Raw genomic sequence first — 16537 nt, 5'->3', positions numbered from 1 at the left:
AGGTTGTCTTTTGTTTGTAAAGATGAACTCATCTTGGCCTTTTGGATGCCTGAGGAGATGGTATTAAAGAATCACATTATTTATTTTGTGTATGCCATGTGTTGGGTGGGTAGAGGGGGCGCACATGGAACTCAGAGGAGAACCTGTACGAGTCAGTTCTCTCTCACCATGTAGACTACTGAAATTAAGCACAGGTCCTCAGACATGGGGGCCTTAACCACTGAGCCATCCCGTCAGTCCATTTTCCTTTTAAAAGTATTTATTTCTTTTGTATAGGTGCATACATGTATAAAAGTGTGTATACATATGTTTATATAAGTGTAGAGAGCCGTGGAAAGCAGAGACAGCTCTGGCAAGCCGATGCTCTCACAAGTTCTGTAATTTACTGTCTTTGTGTGAGGGGAAAGCGCGCGAAGTCACAAGCCCATCCCGAGGCATATAGGATTTTATGGGCAATTAACCAACCAGATATGTACACATCACTCCAGGGGGTATTTAACCAGGACCTTCCCGGGGCTCGGGGCCTTTTCTCCCAGCCGGTTTCCACCAGCCGGCCTTTTTCCAGCGGGTCTTTCCTCTATAACATCATAATAAAGATCTGCTGAAGAACTTTGGTGTCTGTGTTATCTCGCTGGCAAGTACACGCCACCGACATATAAGGATATGTGTGTGCATATGTGTATATGAGAGAGTGTGTGTGTGTGTGTGAACATATATGTCTATAAGGGTGTATGGGTATCACTTCACACATGTAAAGGTCAAAGCTTGGGTGACAGTTCTCGCTTCCTACCTTGTGGGATCCCAGCAGGATCTGTCTTGGTGTTCCTGCTGCAATGGCCCATGAATTTCCAGGAGAGTCTTCTGTATCCACCTCTCATCTCACAGTTGAAGTGCTGGGACTATAGACACGTACCATGTATGTGATGACCCTGCCACCCTGTACACTAGATAAAGCAAACACACTGTTTTAGTTAGGGTGTCATTGATGTAGATAGACACCATGACCAAGGCAACTCTTATAAGGACAACATTTAATTGGGGCTAGCTTATAGGTTCAGAGGTTCAGACCATTTATCAAGGCAGAATCATGGCAGCATCCAGGCAGACATGGTGCAGGAGGAGCTGAGAGTTCTACATCTTCATCTGAAGGATGCTAGCAGAATACTGACTTCCAGGGAGCTAGGATAAGAGTCTTAAAGCCTATTCCCACAGTGACACACTTCCTCCAACAAGGCCACACCTCCTAATAGTGCCACTCCCCAGGCAGAGCATATTCACACCCCCACCCACACTGAGTTTCTGTGGCCCTTGATCTTTCCAGTCCTGGCTTTATAGTGTGTCTGTATGTGTGTTCTTTCTTCATTTCCTCACTGCCCTAGTTAGGTCAATCCCTGAAGACATGCAGGACACAGCAGGACAGAATAGTAAATCAATTCATAAGACTTACTGTTATACCTACCCATAGATCAATGCATCTCTCAACTCTGATCTGAGAAGTTTCTATTTCCAGTAGATTGTGATGAACACAGTGGCACACAACTGTGCAAAATACAGAAGATTTGCATGATAGTTTGCATCAGAATGGCCCATTGGTTTAGTAAAGAGGAAGTGGAGCCATTTGAAAGGATTAGAAGGATTAAGAGGTGTGACCCTATGGAGTAGGTATGACCTTGTTAGAGGAAGTTTGTACTGAAGATGGGCTTTAAGGTTACAAAAGCCCCAAGCAGGCACAGTCTCTGTCTGTTTCTCTGTCTGTCTCTGTCTCTAGCTCTGTCTCTGTCTCTCTCTCCCTACCTTCCACCTCTCTCAGCGCAGACCAGTATGTAGCTCTCAGAGACTACTCCAGTGCAATGCATGCTCTCATGCTCCCTGCTGTGATGATAATGGACAAAGCCTCTGAGACTGTAAGCAAGCTTCCAATTAAATGTTTTCTTTCATAAGAGTTCCCTTGGCCATGATGTCTCTTCATAGCACTAGAACAGCGATTAAGACAAGAAGAGACTGGAAAAATACTCATCCCTAAGGAAACATGTATACTGAAACCTCCTACCCCAAGGCTTGTGGGTCATTGTGGGGGCAGAAAGAGTGTATGAGTCAGAGGTGGCAGCAGACTCTAAGGGAACAGTGTTTCCTAGACACAGCAAGGCAAGCTACACATATGAATTCACAGTGTTTGTGATAGCATGTACAAACCCTGCCCCATCCCAAGTCAGACCAAATCCCAATATGGACTGGGAGCCAGGCATACATACCACTCCTAGTTGTGGAAGAATTAGCAACTGTTAGCTGCTGGAAGAGACCACTTTTCTAAGAGTATAGCCTCTGATAAGTCAACCATTCTCCACTGGAAGACCACACATCCAAGAACATTTGGGCAGCACAAATTGTCTCAAACAATTAAAAAATAAAAAAATAAAGGGCACAAAGTTGGGTGGAGAGAGAAGGGGGGTGGACCTGGAAAGACTGGGAAAGGAGTGTGAATATGATTAAAACAGGCTGTATAAAACTCTCAAAGAAATAACTTTTTTAAAAAAAATGAGAGGGAGACACCATCTTATGTAATAAACTGAAGAGCCCAGAGTATTGTGTCTGTATTCATATGCTTCCTTCTCAACTTTGCAGTCTATTGCAAATGTCTGCAATATGTAACATGCTTCAAGGTATTCATGTATTGAGCCAATATTTGGGCCCAAAGATGCTCTTCAGATCTACAACAGTGTTTTTATGTTTGGTTTGATTTCAGGATGGTTATGAGCCCACACAGGGTTGAAGAATGTCTAACTGCAGATGCAGAATGAAGGGTGTATACTTTAAAGCACAAGTGTTCATATTAGTCCTTCATCAACATGGGCACGTAGTTGATCATGGATTTCTATCTGGTAGAGTGACCAATACCTTTCTTCTCTTAAAGGCCTTACCCATTAGCAACCCTGTCTGGACCAGACTGTTGTAATTTTCCATTAACTTTAATTGTAGGACAAGGTCATGCAAGAGAATCCTTGAAAGGCCTGCTTATTCCAGACAAAGTCTTGCAGACTCCCCTGTAGAAGTTTCCCTATATCATCAGGACTGGTCACTCCAGCCAGCACAGTCACCTTCTTCCTTGCCTATCAACTCAGAAGCATAAGAAGCCCAGAGTGGCCAGGAAGAAAACTTAGCTCCTAGTTCAATAGAACATAAAATCATGACTCTGTTTAAACAAAGACATCTAGGAAAGGAAACATGTTTTTGTTACTTTTCTTATTGTAATAAAATGAACAGCAAAAACAATGACAGGAAGAAAGGCTTTATTTGGGTCTAAGGTATGAGAGTCTCTCATGGAGGGGAAGGTGTACAGGTGGGCATCTACAGTCAAAATGCAGAAAGAGACGAATGTTGTGCTCCACTCTGTTTTATTCAGTCAAGGACTCCATTCCTGCGCCGATGCCACCTACATCCTCTGGAACACAGATGCTAACAGTTGATGCTTTGGGCTCACAAGGTCCAAAGAGCATGAAGTCATCACTGTAATGATCCATGTGACATCTGTGGAAAGGAGAAATAGTCAAGATACCTTCAAGCCTTAGTAAGCCACAGGACTAGATAGTTGATACACCACACCTTGAGGTGGGAGAGATACTGCTGTTCTTTCTAGATTAAAACTAGTGGTTCTGACAGGCTGGATTGGTAGGGATGATAAAAACACAGAGGTAGGGAACCAGAGATTTAAGATCACTCTCGGCTGCATAATGAGGTTGAGGTCAGCCTACTCTACATGAAGCTCTGTCTCAGAACATAGATTTATCAAAAGGAAAGGTATTTGCCAGATCAGTAACTCCATGTTGTGTAGTGAAGGCCATGTTCATTTGCTCAAGCAATGGAACCACATCTGGCAGTAGCAATGAGATGCTTTGAGAGTATTCTCTCCTGCATTCAGGTACGTCAAGCTGACAGTACGTGGCAGTGAGGTCATGGGAGACCCTGCTGCAAGAATAGGATAAAGGCTCTCGCAGAAGAGTTTTATGCGGCACTCACTTAGCCATCTGTCTCCTACCATGTGAGAATGCAGTGTTCATCTGCTCCAGTGGATGTAGCCATGAAGGCCATCTTGGAAGCAGAGAAGAGTCTTTATGCTACCACTGAAACTATAGGTGCCTTGATCTCAGAACTATAGTGGTTTTGGAACTCCCAACCTCCTCAACTGTGAGAAATAACCTTTCATTCTTTATAAATTACCCAACTTTTGGTTTTCTGTTATAAATGCACACAGATACTAAGAAACTGCAATTGGGCCACCATGTGGGTAAGTTTAAAGTGGTATAACACTGTTCTCTGAGGTCTGTCTGTATTCCTCATAGGCCACACAGGAGAGAGAAAAGTGGGTATGTGAGGGTAGATACCAATGGACCCTTTTAGCGGCACTAAACTCTGCAGTCCCTCTAGAAATGCAATATTGATTTAACATTTTCCTAGGGCTAAGTTTTGTAGGAACAAACCCTTGTAGAGGTTTCCACTGGTCCTCAGCTCTAAATGTGGGAGACCCAATGTGGGCTCTGCCGGCATCTGATCACACTCATTGCACGTACGCACTCTAGAACTGGGAAAGCAGCTGTAGGACTGTGGGCTGTGTGATCAGCTCACTGTGAGGATGAGCCCCCTGGGAGGTGCACCTGAGCGAATCTCCACTGGCTTCATGACTTGCGGCAGCATGCCAGTGGGGTTCAGGGTCTCCAGGATTCAGGTCAGTTCAGAGCCAATGGCCACAGTGTCCAAGATATCTCATTTCTCCCTTTCCCCAAACGCAAGTTTACCTTAGTAAGAGTCCAGAAGCTCCTCTGGGATATGAGAGAGATTATGGTAACTATTTTGAGCAATGTTTTCAAGTCTTTTCTCAAAGGGGCTGAGTGTCTGCTTCTGTATACTTGCTAAAGGCTGAGAATTCAGTGAAGAGTTGTTAACTTTATTTTTCCAGTTCAAAGTTTAATTCATTTGACTTAAAACTTTTGTGCTTAGACAGATCAGATAAAAATTGAATAGGGTTCCTATCTACCTTCTGAGAATACTGTTCTAATTGCACCTCTGTGGCTGTGGCAAACATGCTAACCAATAGCAACTTTGGGAAGGAAAAGGTACATTTCCTCCTTTGGGGGAACTTGGGATTCAACTCATCATTGAAAGAAGTCAAGACAAGAACTCGAAGGCCTACTTGCCATTCCATACAGTATTACCGCTAACCGGGTAACTCAACACAGCCAAGGAAGCATAACAGAATGCGTGGAAAAAATGTTGCTTGGTGGCTCACTTGCAGGCTTGTGCTTAGATAGTTAGCTAGCTTTCTTATACAGCCCAAGGGAATGGTGCCTCCCACAGTGGACTGGGACTGCTTTACATCACTCGATAATCAAGACAACCCCCCACAGACATGCCCACAGGCCAATCTGATCTGGAAAACTCCCTCAATTGAGGCTCCTTTCTATGGTGATTCTAGGCTGTGGCAAGGTAACCAGTAAAGTGAGTAAGAACAAACACCACAGTTAATGGACCATCACTGTTAGTCTTTAGAAGTCAGAACACCATGACTGTTGCTTTTGCTCTGCCATCCTTCATAGTAAACATTTTTTTCCTGGCCTTTACTGGTTGAGTATTGCTACATGGTTTCTACATCTCTGTGATCCAATTAATCCAACTGCATTCTGGTTTCCCAGTGCAATCACTGAAATCTTCACGTTAAGATCTGGCCTATAGTGAAGTGACCATGGACATCTTCAAGTGTGGTTAAGGTGCCACCTACAAATTTAGCTCACAACGTACTCTCAGAAGGAACGCTGATATACCCCCTCATGCAGGTATATCTTAAGTGACAAGCACGGTCTCAGGCCTCTATCTCTCAGCTTTTGGGTTCATTGTTCTTAGGTTCCTACCTCTCTCAGCCTTTGAATCTGTCCCTCTACCCTCAGGCAGAGCATTGTGGGATTTTAAATTCTCTCTTGGTGTTACACCTTGTAGTGAAGTTTTAACCAATTATAAATTCCATTAGAACCCTTTCTAGCTTCGTTTTCAATATTAAATGAAGAATTTCTGCCTAGAGAGCCCTTATCAGTTATTCAGCTTGACCACCATGAGTTCCTCCTGCCTTTACCCCACACCTTCACTATCTGTTCCTAAATGTGTCCAGATTCATCTGTATGAATTAGAAATTTTCCATAGTTTTGGGGATTTTTTTTTTGAGAGTATAGTTTACTTCCTCCCGGATCACAACTTATACTTTACTTCACAGAGCCTGTGAAATAATCAAGTTACAGTTGTAGATAAAAAGTAACAGTTGTAGATAAAAATAATTCTTAACAGACACACCCAGAAATGACGTTTAACCATGCATTTAGGCACTACACTGGCATTCAAGTTGACACATAATATTACCCATCACCATGATGAAAAAATGGCTAAGCAGTCAAGAGTATTCATTGCTCTTCCAGAGGACCTGAGTTTGGTTCCCAGCACCCACTGTTGGTAACTCCAGCTCCAGAGGATCACACACACACACACACACACACACACACAGAGAGAGAGAGAGAGAGAGAGAGAGAGAGAGAGAGAGAGAGAGAGGCAGAGACAGAGACAGAGACAGAGACACAGAGAATTAAAAGTAAAATAATCTTGAAAAAGAAAGTCTACAGAGAGAGAGAGAGAGGGAGAGAGAGGGAGAGAGAGAGAGAGAGAGAGAGGGGCAGAGACAGAGACACAGAGAATTAAAAGTAAAATAATCTTGAAAAAGAAAGTCTATTACTCTCTCCAGACTTCCTGCTCCTTGGGGAGTGTCTGCACGGTGGATCCTGCACTCTGGTCTGGCTCCTCTCTTTGCCATATGTATGTTATCAATGTCCTATGTGACAAACTTCAGCACTGGTAGCTTCATTTGTCCAGAACTTACTGTCAGAACAAGGTACATGTTTCTGAAGTCAGAATGAATTTTAATTTCTTCTCTGCCGTTAGGCCTCGAGGGACAAACCTTTTCATGGGTTAATTTCTTTGTCTATGAAGCACAGATAGGAGTGCCTAGCTCACTAGACAGAACTGTGAATTGGATGTTTTATTCCAAGCTGAAACATTCAAGGAAGAAATGGGCATATCTAATAAGGTTTAATAAATGTTAAGTATTATTCATAAAAATTAAAAGGAATCAACATAAATATGCACCGAGTTTGGTTTAAACTAAGTAACAAGGCCTTCAAATCATTGTTTCGCAACAGCCACAAATTTTGCCAAAAAAAAAAATATTGAAGAAAACAAAATTTAAAAATGTACCAAAGAGAAACATTTACGTGACTTTGCATGCACATTTTTAGGCTAATTTAAAAACCAGGATGCAGAATGAAGAGTTCATTGTTTTCATAACCTATACGAGTGTTTACAGCTGAGGAGTAATTACAAACCACACTGCATCGTACATTTTAATTTGCTTTGATAAAATGCACAAGAGTAGGTTTCCAGGTGAGCTATTTGGTAAGTGTGTGTCTTTTCAGTTATTTCTAATGTTTTGCTTACAATCTAAATAGACCCATTTTTTACTAAAGAAGAAAAAGAATTTATGATAATTGTTTTTTTTTTCAATAGAAATGCTAAACAATAATAATGGACGATTCTTCCTACAAATAAATCTGAGTCAAACAGCTGTCCTTGTTATGGATGTTTCTTTACATGCAAGTGCACGTGCACACAAACACACACACACACGAATTTGGACACACACAGGCAGACAATCTCTGGAGTCTGGACATGCGTGTATGCGTGTGTGCGTGTGTGCGTGTGTGCATGTGTTTAAGAACTGGTTCAGATTTCACTCTGTCTCTTTCTGGCTTTCTCTCTTTAATTCTCTTACTCTATCCTACTTCAGTCTACTCATACCACGTCCCTTTCTGTGAGTTAATGCACAAATGGCACAGTTCAGTAATTTGCCAAGATAATGTTCATAAAACTGGGAAGCAATAAAGAAACACAAGAGCTCGTATGTGTAAATGAGCAGATGAGCAGTGCACGAAGACCTGGAACACTGAACGGAAGCTTAAGCCGAGCTACTCATGGGTTTATCTAAGTGTTTAGCAGTGCTGGCTCAACAGTGCTTTGCACGTTAGGCAAGAACCCCACTCCTAAGATTCTTCCCAAGTGCTTTGTCCTCTACTTTGAGGCAGGCTCTCATCAAATTACCACAGCTGGCCTTGAACAGTGGTCTCACAGCCCCTGCCTATAGCTGGAATCACAGGTCTATACCACTGTGCCAAACAGATGTTTACCTCAAGTGTAAAGGAAGAGGGAGATATTCAGATGTCTGTGAGTGGCCATTTATTTGTGATCACTAACTTGCTGTTATAATGGGAGGATTTATTATTCATCAATCACCAAACTCACATGTAATGAGGGAAAAAATAGTCAATCCCGTTGCATGGGATGACAGAACATTGGGGAAACAGAATTGTATTAGTTCTTCTTTAGGGAGAGCTAATTAGTTGGTGTGACATTTTACATCTTAGTAAATGTGTACTAAGTTTGATTCTTTCACGCCATGTCAGTCACCTCAAACATATCTGTATTGTCACAGAGCTGGGTAGTTTATCAATGGATAATAATGGTCTTAATGAAGGCAGAAATCTGCAAGAAGCAGAAATAACAAAAGATTATAATCAGTGCTTTTCCTAACTCTTTATTCCCGCAACAAATATTAGCCTGCATTGACTCATTAGCTGTGTTTATCTTTATAAAATGTGCATGAATAAGTCTGTTTAATGTGGACTGCTGTCTAGCATTCTGTCAGAAGATATCCTAATGACAAAGGTGCAATTATAAGAGACTCGATGACCTGAACTGTGAGGTCTAGAACAGAATGAACTTGGCCCCAGGCACTGCCTTTCTGTCTGTGCCAGGCCTTTCCAAGCCCCTGGGCTGTGCACATATGGTTCCTCCTGCTGTGGATGCTCTTTCACAGATAAATGTATAGCTCTTTGCTCAGGTTTCATTATAGGAGTCATTCAAACCTAAAACATATAAAACAGCATCTCCTGTCTCTTCCATTCTTGCTTCACCTATCCATTGGGCCTCTATGTCTATTTTATTTCTACCTGCCTTCTCCACAAGGATTTACTTGCTGCCTTTGTGTATGTATATGTCTGTTCATCTTTGTGTATGCGCATGTGAGTTTGGGAGCCACAGGTCAACCTTGAGTGTCTTTACTCAGGAGCTATCCACCTTGTTTTTTGAGATACAGTCTCTCACTCTCCTTAACCTGGAGCTTGACAAATAGGCTAACCCATCTAGCTAGAAAATTCTAGGGATTCTTGCCTCTGCTACCCTGCCAATGGGATTGCAAGACTGCACACTCCAGGCCTTTTAGTATTGGTTCTGGCTATCAAACTTAGGTTGTCTTGCTTCCAAATGAACATTTTACTACTGGCCAGTCTATCTCCTAGATTTACTAATTTCCATAGCTCAAGAAGAGCATCTGGCTGGCATTCCATAAATACTTCTTGACTTGATTATGAGTTAATTACAAAACCTTAGCATCGTTTATTGAGACTAATATTACCTCAGTATTATACAGCAGGTCATTGTCCGAAATGAAAGGTGGTTTTTCCTGTTGATGTGTGTCATCTATTTGGTGAGACAAGCTCATCACATGTTGTATGAGTTTCTTATTAATGTACCATTGACATCACCAACCACTAACAACTTGGCTTAAGAGGCATTTAGTAGCTAACAGGGCTCTTGTGGGCCAGAAATCTGAAACAGGTGCTAGAGGACTCTAGTTCAGCCTCTAATGGCTGCTTGCATCACAATTTCAGCCTGACATCTTGTCATATGAAGGCTTGATTGGGGCTGGCTGACGCTCTTCCCAAAAATCAAACCCACATGGCTCTCAAATTGGTGCTGGATAAGGGCAGAAGGCCTGTTTCCCCCAACATGGACATCTCTCTAAATGGAATGGCTCAAGTGTACTCACTACATGGTGGGTAATTCACCCAAAGGCAAATACAATGGAAGCCAGCCACAATACCCTTTATGACTAAGCCATGGAGGCCACCCAGTCATGGCTTCAGTATCTTAATGGTTGATGAAAGTTAATGTTATTCACTGTGGACGGAGACTGAATACAGCAGAATATAAGTACAAAAGGTAAGGAATGCTTGGAAGACTGGCTACCCTGCACTGAGCTAAGAAATGGATCACGTTGGACCACATGCAAGTGAGAACTACTTTGCAGACAGCTCAAGGTTTAAACACTGCTGGGAAGTTGAACTTTTGTAATTGGGCCTGAGTTGATGAGATTCAGCCCTAGTTTGTGTAAGGACAGCTATTCCAAGAATCCTAAAAAAAAGATACCACATTTGTTCATTTATTCAATGTTTCTAAAATTTACAAAGTCCATAAAGTGAACCACTTGACTGAGAGGAATCCATTCTCATGTGTAAAATTTTGGTATCAACAATAGTTTTGAGAAACGCAACACTTTGGGGTGTGAGAAATACAAGGGGTAGGACTGTGTCTAAATATTATTGACTGTGGTCTGAATAAGAATGACCCCCCACAGGCTCATATATTTTGTTAGTCATCAAGAAGTGAAACTGAAAGGATTAGAAGGATTAGGAGGTGTGAAAGGATTAGAAGGATTAGGAAGTGTGGCGTTTTGGAGAAAGTGTGGCATTGTTGGAAAAAAATGTGTTACTGGGAGTGGACTTCAAAGTTTCAAAATCTCAAGCCAGGTTCAGCCTGTCTGTCTGTCTGTCTCTCCCTCCTCTCTCTGACTACAGATTGGGATGTAGCTCTCAACTACTGCTGCAGTAACATGCTCCCTGCCATGATAACAGACCTGCCATGATAACTGACCAAGCCTCTGAAAGTATAAGCAGGCCCCAGTTAAATGATCTCTTATAAGAGTTGACTTGGTCAAGGTGTCTCCTCCCAGCAATAGAACTGACTAAGGCAGCTTGGGAAGCAGCTCTAGAAGTAGTTTTCCTCTGACCTTCTCCCGACCCTATCTCTAATGGCTTAGTCTCCCTTCAGATAAACAGGAGAACCTAGAATCTCTCTTCCCAGAGTGGACCTGAAGCCTTCTCCTCAAGGCCAGCTACAAGCATTAAAACTGTTATTCTAACCACTCTGTTCTCCGTGGAGGAGCTGGCCATAAAATCCCTCTCTGACCTCCATTCTGGAGTAGGTCATGAGGCTCCTTGTTGGGAGCCAAGTCCCAGTAGAAAGCGGCTCTCATCTTTGCTGCCATCTTGAGCCATGTACCTTGACAAGAGACTTGTTTTCAACAGCCCGAAACAGCTGAGCACACTCTGATAAACATCTCGTTTTTCTCCCATATCTTGTTTTGCTGTTTTGTGCCACCAGCTGCCAGGTGCACGTGGTAAAGTGTCTTCAGCTGCGTTCCCCTGCTTGTGCTTATATTTACCTATGATTTCCTTTCAGTAAAAGGGACTTGAACAGACTCTCTGTCTTGTGTCCATTCTTTGAGTCTCTTGTCTTTCCATCCCCACTCTTTTTCTCTCTTGCTAAACCCTGACCCATTGACAGGAGCAGCAGCTGGGACAAAGTGGTCCCCAAACGTGGGGTTTTACCGGGTCGTTACAGAGTGGCGCTTCAACGTAGGAGCTCCAGTAAGTGGGACACAGTGAAGGACACCGTGGGAATTGGAAGCATGTGTCCTCACTCCTGTGCTGGAGAACCTGTTGACTGACGGAGCTGGCTTGGGTTTGACGCTCAACACAAGGCAGCAAGAGCGAGAGACCCAGTGAGGGACGTTACTGGAAGAAGGGTCTGCTGAAAATTCAGAAGTGAAACAAAGGTGATTGCCGCGGGAACCTGCCGCATCGAGACTAGTAGGTCATAGGGGCAATAAATAAATCAGCAGAAACAGATGAAAAAGGCTTTAAAGACATGAGGAGTAAATTGCAGGCTGCTCTGAGTCAAGGACCAGGACCCAAAGCCAGGCCTTACAAATAAAAACTACAAAAACACCGAAACAACCAGGTACATGGGTGGAAGAACAGATGATGTCAGGCTTAAAAAAAAAACCCTAATGGTGTGACCCAGAGAAAGGTGGGATCTTGTATAAAACACTCACTGATCAGGGTCATGATGCAAGAGACAAGCTGCATGACCAACTAAGTCAAAGGAGCTTGAAGAGTGATGTCACTCTCTGAAGTGCTAGATTCTCCCCTATCTGTGCCCACATGGAAATACCCTAAAGTTCCATCATTCCACCAAAATGTTTCATAGAGAAATGACTCTCCACTGATATCGTTCGCAATGATTTACTGAAAACACATGTCACAGCAGAAGCAAGAGACCTGTCATGTCTTCTAACATATCATCCTGTCCCTACTGATCATCCAATTTATTATTCTTATATCAGATGATCTTCTATGAGATACTCGGATACTCATTTTGACCACGTTTTAAGGAATTAGCAAAAAGTCCAAGAAAAATAAGGACCTGCCCATCTCATAGTCCCTAGTCATAGTCAAAACGTAGCCTAACATAGTTATAAGCAATCTTCTTGCTGAGAAATGGATGAACCTGTGTACATGTGATTTGGCTGATTAAACTCAGTGGACAGAGATAGCCTTAAAATTGTACACTGGTACTGGCCCCTCAATCTCTCTCCTGAGAAGACTAGGAAAAACATGTACATGCATGCAAGAGTTGAATGATGCATTTTTTTGCAAAATTGGTCTATAATTATAAAAATAAAAACAATTTAAATGTCCAGTATAAGAGGGTAATTCATTATGTCAATATACATGTAATAAATACCATGTAATTAGTAAAACCATGTTGTAGGACAATTTTATAGTATGCAAATATTTACATTATTAAAAACTGTTAAAAAGCAGAAGAAAAAAATGGAGACCTTATTGGGCTATAAATTCATAAACGCTTTTAAAAGTACATATTTACCTGAAAATAAGTTTGTGAGGGTTTTTCAACTATCAATGACAATTTGTCTGATGTTCTTAAGACTGCAAGTGCAACATTCTCTTCTTTAATGAGCAAGCGGCAGATACCCGACCTGCATCTAGGTCCATGCGTTTTGGTGGCATGTCTCCATTTGACTGGTATGAGCTCTGTGACTTGATTGGAACAAAGGGATGTCATAAAGAGGATGCAAGCAGAAGCATCCTTCCTCGCCTGGTGCTGTCACTGGGGTCTTTCTCTGGACTTTCCTCATCTCCCAGATCATTGCGCCCATCATAATACAGGTATACAACAGAATGCAACAGAATACAGGTAGGAGATAGTCGGAGTTATGCAGAACACATTCTTGAGGGATGAGAGTGGACAGTGTCCAAAGGAGCCATTGTGCTGACCTCTGTCTCAGGCAGGTTTTATATCACTTCTCTACAACAATCAGATCTTGAGGGGCATTGCTTTGTCCTGGTGATTGACAGGCTCATTGGCATTGCTTCTAATGAGAGGAGGAATCACCATATGTCACTGTTCTTTAATCAGAAAGCCCACTGCTAGATGGAAAGCATGCAAGATTTGGAGCTCCAGAACCCAACTCACTATCAATGACCTCTGGGCAGCTGAGGATGGCAGGCTCCTCCCAGGGATAAAGACAGCACTTTGAGCTCTGCTGCTCTAGTCCTTGGCTTTATATCCTGGTAATTATGAAGGAGAGGGATCTGGGCCCCTGTCCTCCAAGTCTGTTAATATCTAACCAGCTACCTAACAGAGAGGTTCTTTGCTGTGATTGCTTTGCTGTCTTCATGAGGACAAGGCTGGGCTAGCCTGTGGCAAGAGGGAAAGTGAAATAGGAAGCAGAGTCAAACTGCCCTGACATCTCCACCTGGGGATGCTCTAGGTCAGAAAGCGGCTGTCTGCTTCCCAGACATGTGACAGCCCACAAAGGTCAACAGAGCCATGGCTGAGCAGACTTGAAGCTGACCACAGACGTAAGTGAGATTCACTGAAACCAGCCAAGCAGGCTGAGCCTCGCAGACTTTCCCACTCAAAGGAGAGGTTTTGATTGTCTGACTGTAGCATTTGGAGGCTGCTGGATACCTTACAGAATTATAGCATGTGCCTGTTGAAAGATCCTGGGAGAAGTTAGGAAGCACAAACAAACAAACAAACACTAAAGATGTCTGAGAATACAAAGTGTCAACATTCCTGCTAGACTGCCAGGAAATGTCAAATCAATAAAAAAATGGCAACTGTCAACATATAAGTCAGGTACTAGGCAGGCAGGTCATAAAACACATATATCCCTCACCTCTAGGAACCTACACACGTATGCACACACACACACACACACACACACACACACACACACACACACACACGAGCCTCCTGTCAGAGCCACTGCTCTCAGAGAGTTAGCAGCAGCTGTTGGATGTACTACAAACCAGACCTTTCAGATGCTTGAGTTGGTTAAAAATGCATTAGCTCCTCACCGACGCAATTCTGAGAATGGCTAGAACAAAGGAGACTGCTCTAAGCACCCGATGAACTTGAAGTAATGAGGTCTGGAAGTTGACTTGAACAGAAGAAAATGATATTAAGCTTTCATGGAGGACAAATGAAAGTATCTACCTGTAACAACCCTGTCAGGCAGAGACCCTTTGCCATTTAAAACTCTGCCCTGGTGGTGCATTCTTCCCAGGCAGCTGAGGGTTTAATAAGACTTTGTGCAGACACCTAACCTGCTAGTAGCTGGCTGCCTGCTGGAACCCTAAGGCTCTTGATGTGGAAGCTGACAATCTGAGCTAACATCAGGGCAATGGATTCCCTCAGACATGGGGCCAGAGGCTGGCACAGTAATGTCTGTCTGCTGCCCTCTCATGCATGCCAGTCTCATAATGGTCTGATTCCAAGTCAGTCCCCACAGTCAGCTTGGGCTTTAATTCTAGACATATGGCTCTTCTGTGCACAGAGTGCTGCCCTTTGTTGTAATGTCAAGGTCTTCCTTGAACAGATCCAGCCTTAATTTCTTTGAAGTCACCAGCCTGCCCGCCCCTTACTAGGGTTACTTACTTGCTTCCATTTCTCTCACTGGTGGACTACAAACCCTTCAGTTGCTTAATTTCTCTCTCAGAATCAGGCCACACCCCTCCCTGCAGTTCTCTCTAGTGAGAAGAGTTGATAAGAAAGCAGGCCGTGCTGGGGCCTTCTAGTCTCCCTCCCAGTAGCAGCTGAGAGCAGGCTCGGCTCCCACTTCTTAGACCAGGAACCACCTTATATTACAGCTAGTCTTTATCAGTGCCTTTGTGATTTGGGCCACACAGGATAGGTCAGATTAGTCATGGGAATGAGACTTGCCACCTGCCTCAGTATCTGTGAGTCAGAAGCCTCTGTGTCCTCTGGTCCTGAAGGCTCTGTCTGTCATTTCAGAGCTTATTACGGGACACTAGGCAGCTGCTCTCACAACGCTGTCCCTAACCATGGTTCTCCATGGTTTGAGTCTCTCTCCTAATGAAGCTAATTTCATGTCAACTCTTTTCTATGAACATACATTTCTAACACCTCTGCGTTGGTTTGTGGCCTTTGTCTTCTTTAGGTGGCCTACTATTTTATCTTCAAATACAGACATGCACTGAAACTTCTCATGGAATCCTTGAGGAATGACACACATTTTCTTTCTCCTTGCATTTTTTTTTTTTTGGCACACATGTTCATTCCCTACAGCACTGGGTATTTCATACAGACGAACATTAACTTGCCTTGATGTGCTTTCAGTTACATGTCCCAGCCTCACCTGTACAGATGCTGATTCATCAGGGAAGGATCCAGGACTCTGATATTCCAGAGTTCCAGAGTCTGCTATGCTTAGGAACCATGTTGAGGAATAATAACTGTTTCCAATGCAATAAGGCAACTGACATTTTTATCTTTTGAGAATTCTCAAACTTTATTATATGACTATATCTTTAATATTTTCTTATAGATGAAAATAGTTCCAGCCAACTACAAAAACACTGTCTACATGTGTTACATTTTAGTTCCCACTGAGACTTGTTAACAGAACAGGTAGCCAATTTAATAGTCCAGTTTGATAGCCTAAATACTCATGTACAGCACCTGTTTATGATTAAATTTAATAAACAATTATAAAAGCAAAACAAAAAATTTTACAAATACAAACATCAGGATTTTTCTTAAATTTTAAAATTCTAACACCTAACTTAAACGCCACTCCCAAATCCATGGACATTCACAAAGTATGAATTAACAACAATACCAATTTTTATGCCTATTTCACTAAATATTTTTAAATTTTTGACAGAAAATATAAAGACTGTGAGTGTTTTTATAATTAACTTTTGGAAACACTTTAATAACATCCTAAAATTCAGATATTAGGGCATCTATCTTTTTTAAATTGTTGGTTATAATCTCAATACATTCTCCAGCTTTTAGTGCCGTCCCGTCAGTCACAATACAGTCCTCTTCATAGTAGCTCTGAAACGGACTGCCTGTGGGAACTTCTGGGCTGCACTGAGACAACTGCAAAAAGAGCAGTACAGTTGATCACAGCAGGTGCTCCACACAGCTCCTCACA

The 16537-nt window shown here is 42.6% G+C and overlaps 1 protein-coding gene across 4 annotated transcripts in view; it reads right to left on the bottom strand.

Moving 5' to 3' along the window:
- Positions 1-3270: 3270 nt before the first annotated feature.
- The window catches only part of Zcwpw2 (zinc finger CW-type and PWWP domain containing 2), a 108452-nt gene continuing 95185 nt past the window's right edge, over positions 3271-16537 (bottom strand). For 2 of the 4 annotated variants that reach the window (XM_028767370.1, XM_028767371.1), the window contains one exon: positions 3271-3525. In XM_028767370.1, coding sequence (XP_028623203.1) covers positions 3502-3525 — 24 coding nt within the window. In that variant the 3' untranslated portion in view covers positions 3271-3501. Of the gene's footprint in view, positions 3526-15865; positions 16483-16537 lie in introns of those variants that run through there. The other 2 variants (XM_028767368.1, XM_028767369.1) reach the window with 1 other exon arrangement.

Source organism: Grammomys surdaster, unplaced genomic scaffold, assembly GCF_004785775.1.
Source record: "Grammomys surdaster isolate TR1022 unplaced genomic scaffold, NIH_TR_1.0 172, whole genome shotgun sequence".
In the NCBI taxonomy this organism is placed as follows: Eukaryota; Metazoa; Chordata; class Mammalia; order Rodentia; family Muridae; genus Grammomys; species Grammomys surdaster.
This window is presented reverse-complemented; position numbering and strand designations above follow the sequence as displayed.